Source organism: Varanus komodoensis, unplaced genomic scaffold (assembly GCF_004798865.1).
Source record: "Varanus komodoensis strain SLA01 unplaced genomic scaffold, ASM479886v1 scaffold134, whole genome shotgun sequence".
Lineage (NCBI taxonomy): Eukaryota > Metazoa > Chordata > Lepidosauria > Squamata > Varanidae > Varanus > Varanus komodoensis.
In genome coordinates this window covers 290836-303309 of record NW_025335387.1, presented here as the reverse complement: position 1 = coordinate 303309, position 12474 = coordinate 290836, and the positions used below count along the sequence as shown (strand labels likewise).

At 48.4% G+C, this 12474-nt stretch overlaps 1 protein-coding gene across 1 annotated transcript in view; it reads left to right on the top strand.

Moving 5' to 3' along the window:
* The first annotated feature begins 236 nt into the window (after window positions 1-236).
* Window positions 237-12474, top strand: part of COL18A1 (collagen type XVIII alpha 1 chain) — a 199717-nt gene continuing 187479 nt past the window's right edge. Inside the window, exons 1-2 of the mRNA XM_044422718.1 lie at window positions 237-274; window positions 368-435. Coding sequence (XP_044278653.1) covers window positions 264-274; window positions 368-435 — 79 coding nt within the window. The 5' untranslated portion in view covers window positions 237-263. The remainder of the gene's footprint in view (window positions 275-367; window positions 436-12474) is intronic.

The following is a 12474-nucleotide window of genomic DNA, read 5'->3' as shown; positions in this document are numbered from 1 at the left end:
CCCACAGGCAGCCCCGCCTCCCAGGAGCGGCTGCGCAAGCTTCCGCCACCTCGCCTGCCAAACCACCCCGGGCCCGTACGCGAAGGAGAGCTGCGGAGGCACCCCGTGCAGGTCGTCGCCAGACGGCGCTAGGACCTCGCGGCCGCCGGACAAGCCGAGCGCGCCCTGGGAGGCGGCGAGTCCTGCACCGAACTTGCTGCCCCGGCAAGCGGCGACGGCGGCGGCGGCTCCTTCTCGCCTCGGCGCACGGCGCAGGCACGACCATGCGCGCCAGGTGAGCGCGGCGCGGCGAGCGCGGGAATGCCGGCGCCCGGGCGGGCAGCCTGGCGCTGGGAGCGTCCCGTAACCTGTTGCTCTTTCCCCGCAGGTGTCTCCCCCGGCCGCTCCTGCTCGCCTTCTTTGTCTGGCTCGCTGCGCCCGCGTCCTCCCGGCGAGGTAAGGAGTCGAGGCGCGAGGTGCCGGCGGGGCGGCGTGCAGCGGGGAGCTTGCGGTGGCTGGGCGAGGCGGGGCGAGGCGCGTGTCCGGGGACCGCCGGGCTGAGGGTGCGCGTCGGCGCAGCTCCGCGGCGGCCGGGGGCGGAGGGGCTCTCCGGGTCCCGCAGCTCTGGGGCGCGCCCTGGGGGGCTGTCAGCGCACAAAGAGCGCTCGTTTGCCCCCCGGAGGTCCCGAAAAGAGGCGCGCAGCCTGGATGTTCCCGGCGCGGAGTAGGGAGGGGGAAACGGCGATGGCTGGGCAGTCGTGTTGCAGCTCCGTCCCTCCGTGGAGCCTCTTTCCCCTTTCTCCTCCCCTTCAGAAGTCGCCTTAGAAGTTCCTCAAGTTTCGGATGGGCGCGCACACACGACAATGCCCATTGAAATGAATGGAACTTGATTCGGAGTATGCTCTGGCATGTCCTCCCTAGCCCTCCAGTTGTGCCCTGTATGAGTAGCCCAAACACCCTTTTGAACACTTGAGGTGCTAAAGCATTGAATCAAACTTTTTCCATTTCATGAACGAGTTTGCTGCTTGTCTTATGCCACCATGTTTTAGTTTTATTGGTGTAGAATTTAGGGGATTGGTTCCTTTTTTAAAAAAGAATTTTGGAGTAAAAAGAAATTGCTCATCAGAATTTCTTTATACCTTTATGAAAACGTATAGGAACCAACACGTGGAGGAGATGCTTATTGCCAGGAGTATAGCCGGATTTGCTTGCACACTTGTTTAATAATGTCTTGGATTGTGTAAATATGGACTTCCCCTCCTGCAAATGGTCTGAGCTCAAAGCAAAAATTAAAGCTTTGTCTAGAAGCCTCTTTCTATCAAATTTAGAGAAGAATTAGCCAGTGTCTTCCTATCTTCTGAAGTAAGAAAATGTGCTGCTTAGAAAACATGCTGACCTAGCAATTCCTCTGCAATGCCTTGTTCAGGAATAAGTATATTCATTACAGTTTCTACATCACATCTCGGTGGATCTTAAAGACCCAGGCATGAGCATTGCGAGCCCACTCCAATGGGTGACGATGCATAAAATGCCCTTTTGCATTCCTCATCTCTGTGGTGATGTGGATCTGAAAAACAATCTTGGCGAGATGTTATGTGCCTTTTGTTCCCGAAAGAGTCTCTTTTGCTCTCTGTAACCAGGACTTACAAGTGACATATTCCTGTCACTTGGTATTCTTAACGTCACTTGTGTAATGTTTCAGTTGTAGGCTATAACTGAGAAGATGCTTTGCATGTATAAGTTCTGTGGAAGCCCAAGTTAAATCTGCCACCTCAGAGGAGCGTCCTGTACCTTGACAGGATATATATATTAACAAACGTATGTACAGTGGTGTGCAAAATAGATGTGTGGTAGCATTACAGCACAGATCACAATTTCTTCAGTCAGGCAAGATACCAAGCACAGGACCAAAGGGCAGACATGTCTGAACTTCAGTCTTCATGTGGGTTCACTGGGCATTGTATTGTTGCTGTGAGGATAAAAGGAGAGGAGAGAACCCTGTAAACTGCTTGGGTTTCTCACAAGATGTCATAATGTGATGATGATAATTGGTTATGCTGCTCATCTTCCTTCAGACATCTCTATATAGATGTGCCCAAAATGTTTTTATAGTTGTGAGTCCTGTAGGATCAATATTCAAGTTAGAGTTGGTAGTATAAGATATTATTTAAAACTAGCTTTTTAACTACCTGAAGTACTTGTAGCAAGCTTGGGTGCAAATCTGCATAGAGATCATAGCTGGTAGATCAAGAAGTTTTTTCCCATTTCCTTTTACAGCTGAAACTCTATGGATGATTGGAAATCTGTATTGTAGGTCTTCAATGCAATGTGAAATGTGCAGGATGCCATGATGCAATTTCTTCCTTTTTAATAGCTGTGCAGCATGAGTTAGAAAATGTTGAGTGAGACATTACCGGCCTTTGTTTAATCCTCTCATGTAAATTTTGTTGGCCTTGAGCAGACTTTGCCAAGGCCAATAAAGTGGATGATTCACTTCAGGTGAACAGCTTCTGTATCCTTTCAGCCACAGTGGTCTATAACTTTGATGAGAAAATAGTTAATTGGACTCAGAAAGACCTCATGACCACAAGTGTTTGCCAGGCAGGTGTTCTGGGGCACTTTAAAATGTCTTGAACATGTTTTTAACTCTTCATGAATCATAAGTTAATAAAAGTCTTGTGTATCTGCGCTATTAGTTAACCTATTAAATATGAAACATTGCCTGACTTTAAAGCTCTAGAGTGCTTAAGTGTGATCTTCACGTGCTGTCTCTGAGTGACACTTGAGTGACACATTCTGTCAACAAATGCACACATTCCATTAAGCGTAGACCCTGCTTGTATTGACTGGTAAGTGGAGAAAAGGGGGACCTTTTTAACACTGCTTAATGGGAGCTTTAGGACTGTTTCATTCTCTGACTTCTAAGGCTAACGTCTATTTGATTACACTGAAGCTAACATGTTACGACAAGGAGAGGAAGGTTTTCAGAGGCCAGATGGAGTTTTCCCGCTCTGTCTCTTTATTGTGTGCAATCTATCCAGGGGAGAAATGCTGTGAAACTTAGCATATTTGTATGGCAGGTTTCATTAATACAGATGGTAAGCTCCCGGTGCTGACTGGCACGCTTTTCAAGCAGTTCTTTGCTGAGTTGACCTTGTCAGGCAGTGCAAAAAGAGTGCTCACCCCAGCCCTGGGCTTATCACCATGTAAAGACCTGGCCTTTTAGGGCTACAGCACAAGTATGCATTTCCATTCATAAATCTAGTTTGTGTTATGTGTTTGTTTTATATCATGAGATACTTAGTTTATGGTAGCATATTTTTATGTCAGGTTGATGGCATCAGTTACTCACTGGCAGTTCACTCATTATCTGGAGATTGATCTTGACTTGAACATTTAGGATAGAGAAGGAAATCCTGTTTGTTAAGACAGTGTGTATGAAATGAAAAGAAAAGGCATCAGCCTTGTGATCTTCTGAAAAGTTCACAGAGATCCAGTAGAGATCCAATGAAAAATGTTAGAACAACTTTCATGTATACCACGGTGTTTAAAAGAGTTGTTACTGAATCAAAAGTCAGAGCATGTGGGTTGAGGAACTTAGCATGGTTCTAAACATGTCTGTGTAGCAGGCATTACATGTGGATTGCAATATTACCTAGAGATGTCACAGGAACAAGAATAAGATTTCTATAAAATCTGATGTGACTTGATGAATCTCAGCTGTAGTTAAAAGAAAGTAGCACAACTCCCACAGAGTTTGGTTTACTGTAATGTGACAGTCCTTGAAAACTATACTGCAGGTAGTATTTCAGCTAATGTCGGCAAGGCTCAAGTGGGGGTGGCGGAGAACCATAAGAGAGTGCTCAGTGGAGAGCCCATCTTGAAACAGGGCAGGCCATTTGGGTCAACTTGGACTTCTTGGAGGAACTATGAAATAAAAATGAGATTCCTAAAAAGAATGTGTTTGTTTTTATACAGATTAATTTGCCTGTCCATTATCTTAATCAGGATAATTACCCTCCAACTACCCTCCAAGTTTGCCTACAGCGGCACTTAGGTTTGTATGCTCTCTGTGATCCTGTTTATAATCCATCCTGCCTTGCATTGGTCCTCCATTGTTTTTGCTTTTCCCCACCTCCCCTTAACCTGATTAATCATGGTTTTGCCAGGTTTTGGACCAGCCATGGACATACATTTTGACTTCTGTCATAACTCTTACCTGATGTGAAGATGAGCACAAAACCTTAATTAATCCACCGTTGGGCATTGGTTCAGCAAAAGACCTGATCTGTACTGACATCCAAACAGAGAAGAAAAGCAATGTAACTTGGTAAATGAAAGGAATTTATTGATGCAATGCTTAACTGTCCAAGCTTCCACCATGTCAAATGCTTCTAGATCTAAATCCCACTTTTTTACACATGTGGAACTCACTTTCAAATGACAGTTGCTTGCTTGCAAGTGGCCCGTCTGGCAGATATTCTTGATAGTAAGAGGGATCTTGGACTAAAACTCCCAGATTCTTTAACATCAGCCATGCAGACTGAGGTTGAAAGAAGTTAAAGCCCTATTTATTTATTTATTTATTAAAACATTTTTATGCCGCCCCATTCGCCGAAGCCTCGGGGCGGCTTACAACATAGATAAAACAAGTTAAAATCCATATAAAATAATCTTGATTAAAACTCACATTATAAAATAAGCCGCCCTGGCCAGATAAAATTCAATTGTATTTAGCATTTAAAATGTTGCTTAAATAAAAAGGTCTTAGCCTGGCGCCGAAAAACAAATAACGACGGCGCCAGGCGGACCTCTCTGGGGAGCGCATTCCATAACTTAGGCGCCACCGCTGAGAAAGCCCTTCTCCGAGTAGCCACCCTCCTAATTTCTCTCACGGAGGGCTCCCGGAGAAGGGCCTCTCCCGCCGATCTCAGGGGGCGACTGGGCAAATATGGATGTAAGCGCTCCTTCAGGTAACCAGGACCCAAGCCGTTTAGGGCTTTATAGGTCATTACCAACACCTTGAATTGGGCCCGGACTTCAATGGGGAGCCAGTGAAGCTGACGGAGAACTGGCGTCATGTGAACATAACGTCCAGTCCCCGTCAGCAGCCTGGCAGCTCTATTCTGAACCAATTGAAGTATCCGGACCGTCTTCAAGGGTAGCCCCACGTAGAGCGCGTTACAGAAGTCAAGACGGGAAGTCACCAGCGCATGAGTCACTGTTGCAAGGCAGTCGTACTCCAGGTAGGGGCGCAGCTGATGAATCAGCCGAAGCTGGAGGAAAGCGCTCCTCGCCGCTGTTGTCACCTGAGCTTCAAGTGAAAGCTCCGGGTCGAGGAGCACTCCCAAGCTGCGGACCTTGTCCCTAGGAGGGAGTGCAACCCCATTCAGGACAAGGTTCAGGTCACCTTCTCCGAAGCCCGAACCGCCAACCAACAGGACCTCCGTCTTGTCTGGATTGAGCTTCAGTTTATTGGCCCTCATCCAGCCCATTACCTCGGCCAGGCACCGGTTCAGCACAGCCACTGCCTCACCTGGATTGGTGGAAAACGAGAGGTAGAGCTGGGTATCATCAGCATACTGATGGGTCCGCAGCCCACACCTCCTGATGACCTCTCCCAGCGGTTTCATGTAGATATTGAACAGTAAAGGGGACAAAATGGAACCCTGCGGTACCCCATGGCAAAGCTGCCATGGCGCAGAGCCATAGTCCCCCAACACCACCTTCTGGAATCGGTCGTTGAGATAGGAGCGGAACCACCGCAAAGCGGTGCCTCCGACCCCCAATCCCGCCAGCCTATCCAGAAGGATACCATGGTCGATGGTATCGAAAGCCGCTGAGAGGTCCAGGAGAACCAACAGGGACGCACTCCCCCTGTCCTTCTCCCTGCACAGGTCATCGTACAGGGCGACCAAGGCAGATTCAGTACCGTACCCGGGTCTGAAGCCGGACTGAAATGGGTCCAGATAATCAGTTTCATCCAAGAGTGCTTGGAGTTGTCCCGCCACCACTCGCTCTAACACCTTGCCCAGAAACGGGATGTTGGCCACTGGTCTATAGTTAGCGGCCATCCCTGGATCCAGTGACGCCTTCTTCAGGACCGGTCGGACTACCGCCTCCTTTAAAGGGGCAGGCACCCGACCCTCCCTCAGAGAAGCGTTAACCACTTCCAAGATCCAGGTTCCAATCCCGTGCTTGGAATCCTTTATTAACCAAGACGGGCAAGGGTCCAGAAGGCAAGTGGTAGGACGTACTCGTCCAAGCACCTTGTCCACATCATCGGGCCGCAATAACTGAAATTCATCCAATAATTCTGGACCAGACGGCAGCGTTGGTGTCTCCCTTAAAACCTCTGAATCAATAGTGGAATCCAGCTCGTGACGAATCTGAGCGATTTTCTCCCTAAAATGCTCGGCAAAGTCGTCACAGCGGGCCTTTGAGGGTGGAATCAGCTCTTCCTTTGGCCCTGGGTGAACCAGGCCTTGCACCACTCGAAAGAGCTCCGCCGGACGGCATTGTGAGGAGGCAATGGAAGCGGAGAAGTGTCTCTTTTTCGCCGCCCTCACCGCCACAGCATAGGCCCGATAGTGGGCTCTTAAGTGTGTTCGGTCAGATTCATCACGTGATTTCCTCCACCTACGCTCTAGCCGTCTCCCAACCTGCTTCATTGCCCTCAATTCTGGAGTGTACCAAGGGGAAGAGCGGGCTCTGCCCGGTGGGAGAGGACGCTTAGGAGCAATCGTGTCTACAGCCCTGGTCATCTCCCCATTCCACAGTTCAACCAGAGCCTCGACAGGAGCACCCGTCTTGTCAGCCGGAAACTCCCCCAGAGCCTTCAGGAATCCTTCCGGATCCATCCGGCTCCGGGGGCGGACCCACACAATCGGGTCTGCACCCTTACAGAGGGAGATGTCGCTCTCGAGCACAAACCTCACTAGGAAGTGATCTGACCATGACAGGGGAGTCAAGCATAAATTCCTCACCCTCAGACCACCCTCTTCCTGCCCCGTCGAGAAAACCAGGTCCAGAGTGTGTCCACGTTCATGGGTCGGGCCGGTGACATGTTGAGACAGCCCCATGGCCGTCATGGAAGCCATGAAGTCCTGAGCCGCCCCGGTCAAACTAGCCTCGGCATGGATATTGAAGTCCCCCAGGACCAGCATCCTGGGGGTCCTCAACACCAGGTCCGAGACCGTTTCCGTCAGCTCAGGCAGGGAGACTGTTGGGCAGAAGGGTGCACGGTACACCAACAGAATCCCCAATCTGTCTCGGTCGCCCAACACCAAGTAGAGACACTCCAGCCCTGGTCTCGAAGGGACAGGAAGTCCCGTGAGAGTGATGGAGGCCCGGTAAACCAAAGCGACCCCCCCTCCCCTCCCCTCCGGCCGTGAACAGTGCTGGACCATATACCCGGGCGGGCACAATTGAGAGAGGGCAACATCCCCCCCCTCTCCCGCCCAGGTCTCCGTTATACAGGCCAGGTCGGCCCCCTCATCCACAATCAAGTCATGGATGAGGGCAGATTTGTTATTGGCCGACCTGGCATTACACAACAGCACCGTCAGGCCCGAGGGGCAACTGACAAGACTCCCTGGCACCTTCTGGCTGGGAGCAAAACCAGAAGTAGGGACAGGTGTCAGCCATCTGTCCCTCCTTCTTCTATGCGGACACGTTAAGCCCCCACCGCTATTACGTCCATTGCCCATCACCACACCAATGGCGGCGCCAGTGCGCTCCCCAGGAAACGCAGGCGGCAACATGGCCAGGGACGACTCCATAAAAACAAGTTAAAACACTTTAAAATTATAAAACATTTAAAATTGGCCGTTCAACAGAAGGGACTGCCACAACAAAAGAGCAAGTCCCCTGGCCAGCCTAGCTCCCCCCGAACAGCCCCCCCAAACGGCGGCAAACCGCCCTTTGGCCGACGCCCTTTGGCCGCCGGCCCCGGCCGCTGCTGGTGCTTTGTAGCCGCCGGCCGCCTGACGCCCCACCCCGTCCGGGCACGCCTGCCACGTGTGCAGGGGCGTGGCAGGGCAGTCAGGTAGCGGCGGAGTCGGCGGCGCGGCGCAGTCTTCGCGCGGTCTTCGGGCGCGTGCGCGGCGCGGTCTTCGGGCGCGGTGCGGTTCTCGGGCGCGGGCGCGGTCTCCTGCCAGGTGTTGTTCCTCCCGCCGGCGCTCCCCCCTGCGGCGCTTTATAGCCGCCGGCCACCCGACGCCCCACCCCGTCCGGGCACACCTGCCACGTGTGCAGGGGCGTGGCAGGGCAGTCAGGTAGCGGCGGAGTCGGCGGCGTGGCGCAGTCTTCGCGCGATCTTCGGGCGCGTGCGCGGCGCGGTCTTTGGGCGCGGTGCGGTTCCCAGGCGCGGGCGCGGTCTCCTGCCAGGTGTTGTTCCTCCCGCCGGCGCTCCCCCCTGCGGCGCTTTATAGCCGCCGGCCACCCGACGCCCCACCCCGTCCGGGCACACCTGCCACGTGTGCAGGGGCGTGGCAGGGCAGTCAGGTAGCGGCGGAGTCGGCGGCGTGGCGCAGTCTTCGCGCGATCTTCGGGCGCGTGCGCGGCGCGGTCTTTGGGCGCGTGCGCGGCGCGGTCTTTGGGCGCGGTGCGGTTCCCAGGCGCGGGCGCGGTCTCCTGCCAGGTGTTGTTCCTAAAGATCTGGAGTCCGCCAGGTTGGGGAAGCTGAGCCTGTATGGAACGTGCTAGTTCTGCAGCACTATGTCTCTGGGGACAAGATGTTATGGAAGATTTCCAATTTCTTTTCTCATTGAGGAGTCGAGGTAGAGCACTTAATCACATTTCTGACCTTATACCTGCAGAAGCCCTGGTAAGATAACCTACTGGAAATTGCCTTAATGTTTCCCTTTCTTTAGTTGACTGAAGGAAGCATTTCTTAAAGAGGGAATTTGAAAAACAGAGAGTGTCAGCTTTCGGGCAGTACAGAAATAACAATAATAGTAGTGATGTTACCTGCACATACACAAGTAAGCACTCTGGCAGTAAGGTCTCTTAAAAATGGTGAGTTTACTGCAGCATCCCCAACCTGACCACAAGTTCCATCATTCCAACAATATATCTAGTCTAACAAATCTTGGAGGGTGCAGGTTGGGGAAAGCTGGTTCATTGCTTTTTTCTTCAGCTGCATCCTGAAAATTCTGAATAGAAAATGTTTAAGAAAGGGAATCTGTTTATTCTGAAACAACTAAATGATTCTGATGAGATAGAATTGACTGATCACAGGGAGCTGCTCTCTCCTTTTAGCATAATTGTGGGCCACTGCTCTATCTGGGGTTGCCAACTTCAGAACTGGAAGCCTTTAATGGCAGTTTGATTTGCAGGAGCTGGAAAATCTCCACCCCCTCAGAATCTTTAACTGCTGACTTATGCCTGTCAAACTTTTGTTTAAAAATGGGTCAAGCTGTTGTTCATTTTATTTTAATGGTTCTTGGCCAGTTGACAGTGTAGTTTGGCCATGAGGGAGAATCTAAACAGTGTGTTTGTTGGGGACTAGAGCCCTATTTTTCAGGTCCTCCTCTTTGATTCCTCTGGTTTGGGGTAGACCACACTGAACCTATGGCCTGACCTCATGCTTTCCTTTTAGCCTGATTCCTCCCTGCCTAAGGTTGAAAGTGACTGCTTTCTCACTTGGCAGGAGCCATCCAAGGGAAGAAACACCCTTTGTTCAGGAATCTTGCATGTAGCATCTTATATTTCTGTAATTTGTTGCATGGGGCAGTCTCACTCAATGTGATAGCTTTTTAAAGAATGCCCGGAAGGGTTGAATAGTCTCCCAGGTTGAATAGTCTCCCAGTTGATCTTGGTGAAGCTTTGATTAGGTCGGTATTTGGACATGGATTAGCAATCTTGAGTGCATGTAAAATTTTAAATAATCCAAGACAGAATTTCCTGTCATGGGTCATTAGATTATTATAGGAACTCAGTGATAGTTGGCAAATAGGAACTTGTTAATTGAACTTGCATATAAAGGATATACCCTTATATATTAAAAGAAGTTAACCTCACTGTAATGAATAAAGTCTTTAAAGAAAGGAATTGGTTCTCCTTGTTCTCTATGGAAGATCTGAGGAAGCTTCCTTTGTGGTATGTTATAACACGGTCTGCATGTGAGCAATTTTAAAAATCAGCTTCGAAAGAGCTTTTAGCTTTTGGAAGTAGTGTTCGACCTATTCTACCTCTTCTTTTACCTGTTGCTTCAAATGGATGAGAACCTGAACAGCATATTAATTGTATTGTCCCAGTTTTCCTGCTAGATAGTTAGCAATAATGACACATTTCCATTCTCAAGCTAACTTTAGACGCTGTAGCTCCTGCCCCTTTGTACAAAGGGATTGTAATATCTGTATATTTGAACCAATGCTATTTGGCTATTCAGTTTGTGTCACAACACTGTGAAATTTAAAAGACCTTAACATAAACTGCTGCTGTTGACTTTTGATACTCCTTGATGACTTGATTTTTCCCTTCATTTTTATCTTCATGAATAAAGATGCTAAAAGGCTGTGATATAATGAATTCCTTGTGTTTTTCATATGCTTTTTAAAGCTCTCAGATGTGATTATGTATAAGGGTAAGATGAGTTTGCACTTTTGGATAAAACCCAAATACACTATTGGATAAAACATTACAAAAAAATAGGCTCTTAGGCATTGTTAATGGTTTCTTACTTCTCAGTAGGATAAAATTGCTCCAAGTGGCTTCTGAGAGATTTAGCAAGTCCAACATGAGCTTTGCTTTTGAAGTGGTAACATTTCATCTTGTTTTATTGCAATTTCAAAATTCACGGAAAGTCAATTAAAAAACTCATATAGTTTTTCCTATACTGCTGTACAGTTATGAATTATGTACAATTTGCCTTGAGAGGCAGTAAAATAACCTTAGAATAAACTGTTAAGGGCAGCCACAAAATGCCTAGAGGGTGATGTGATGGTCACCTTGTCAGCAGAGTCTTCCCAGTTTGTATTTACACACACAAAGAAGTGATTGTGTTCATTTTTGGGAGAGTGTTGTGTTGTTATACCTGAGTACATATATATGGGATTATTATAATATATGGACAAAGATTAAATGCAAATTACTACCAAAGGGCTGATTGCATGGTACTTCATTGGGTTGTTTTACTTCTTTAATAAGTTTTTGTAGGTCTTCTGATTCAGGACAGTGCTGTGCAGAATCCAGGCTGGGAATTAAAAGCTTAAAGCAAACAAGCCCAACAAAGTGGGAAGAGGAGATGCTTTAGTTTTAGGTTTTATTATTATTACATTACATTTATTTATACATGTAGTTGTAGATTGTCAATTATCCAAGAGTTCTTTCTTGTGCATTTCTTTTTTTTGAAAAATATTTTGCATGAGAAGGGGTAAATAAAATATATGAGGCTGTCTAGTCATGTCTGGTTTGGCCCTCATGGAGCTGAACAAATAGTGTCTGCGTGACTAGCATGTAATGCACTTGGCATCAGCTTCTCATCTAGCATTTGAATAGATCCACAGTAGTTTCTTTAACACCCATTTTGTACCTGCAAGTGGGAAAATGATCCAAATAGGAGGCTTAATGGTAGCACTGCTGTTAAGTTTTTATAAGATCTCCTTCCTATGATGCTTCTTCACAGAGACAGAAACATGTCTTGGGAAGAGAAATCTAATCTTTCTTAGAATTGCTTCTTGTCCTTTGCAAGATGTATCTCTGATGAATGGTGCAAGCTAGGATGGAGCTGGGAGTAATGGTGAAAATGTAAGGCAGGCATAGGGCCAAATTTGGTCCCTCTGGAGTCCTGGTCTGGCCCTCTGAGGTTCATTTGATGGCATCTCCTTAGTGCTTGTTCACCTTTTCTGGAAGGCTGAGAGGCCCTCCAAAGGCTTAGTTGTTGCAAGCAAAAGTTTAGTCTACAATAATGGTGGCATTTTGGCCCTACCATGTTTGTGTTCTGCACTGTCCCCTTTGCCCCCATCTATGACTGGAATGCTGCTTCTGAGAACAGCTCTGAAATTGAATCCTGTTCTTAGGGTGAAAGTGCGTCCCTGTCTTCAATATAAGGGAAGGCTTCCTTTCCCTTAAAAGCACCTCTCCTTGCAATATGGGGGTATTCTGTCTCACACGCGTCCTTGTCCGCCTCAGTCTAGGAGTGTGTGTTGCAATCAGCAAACATTTTGTCCCTGGAGGATACATTTTGTCTCTCCATTCTGAAGTATATGCATGCGAAAGCAAGAAATACGACTTTCAGCGTGCTTGGAATATGAGCTCAGCATAGGGTTCCTTTATCAGCTGTGCTGCTAAGTGTTGTGCATCCCCTTCCTACTGTGATTCCTCATTATCTACAAATGTATCCTTGCAAAAGCATCCAAACCCTTGGAGATCATGTGCTCTGGAAACTTTCCTTGAGGACTTTGTGGGAGGGTGGATACCTATCTGGGAGGATTTGCTATTTCCTTTACATTGAAAGCAACATTCTTGGGGTGTATCTGTGCAGACTGTTTT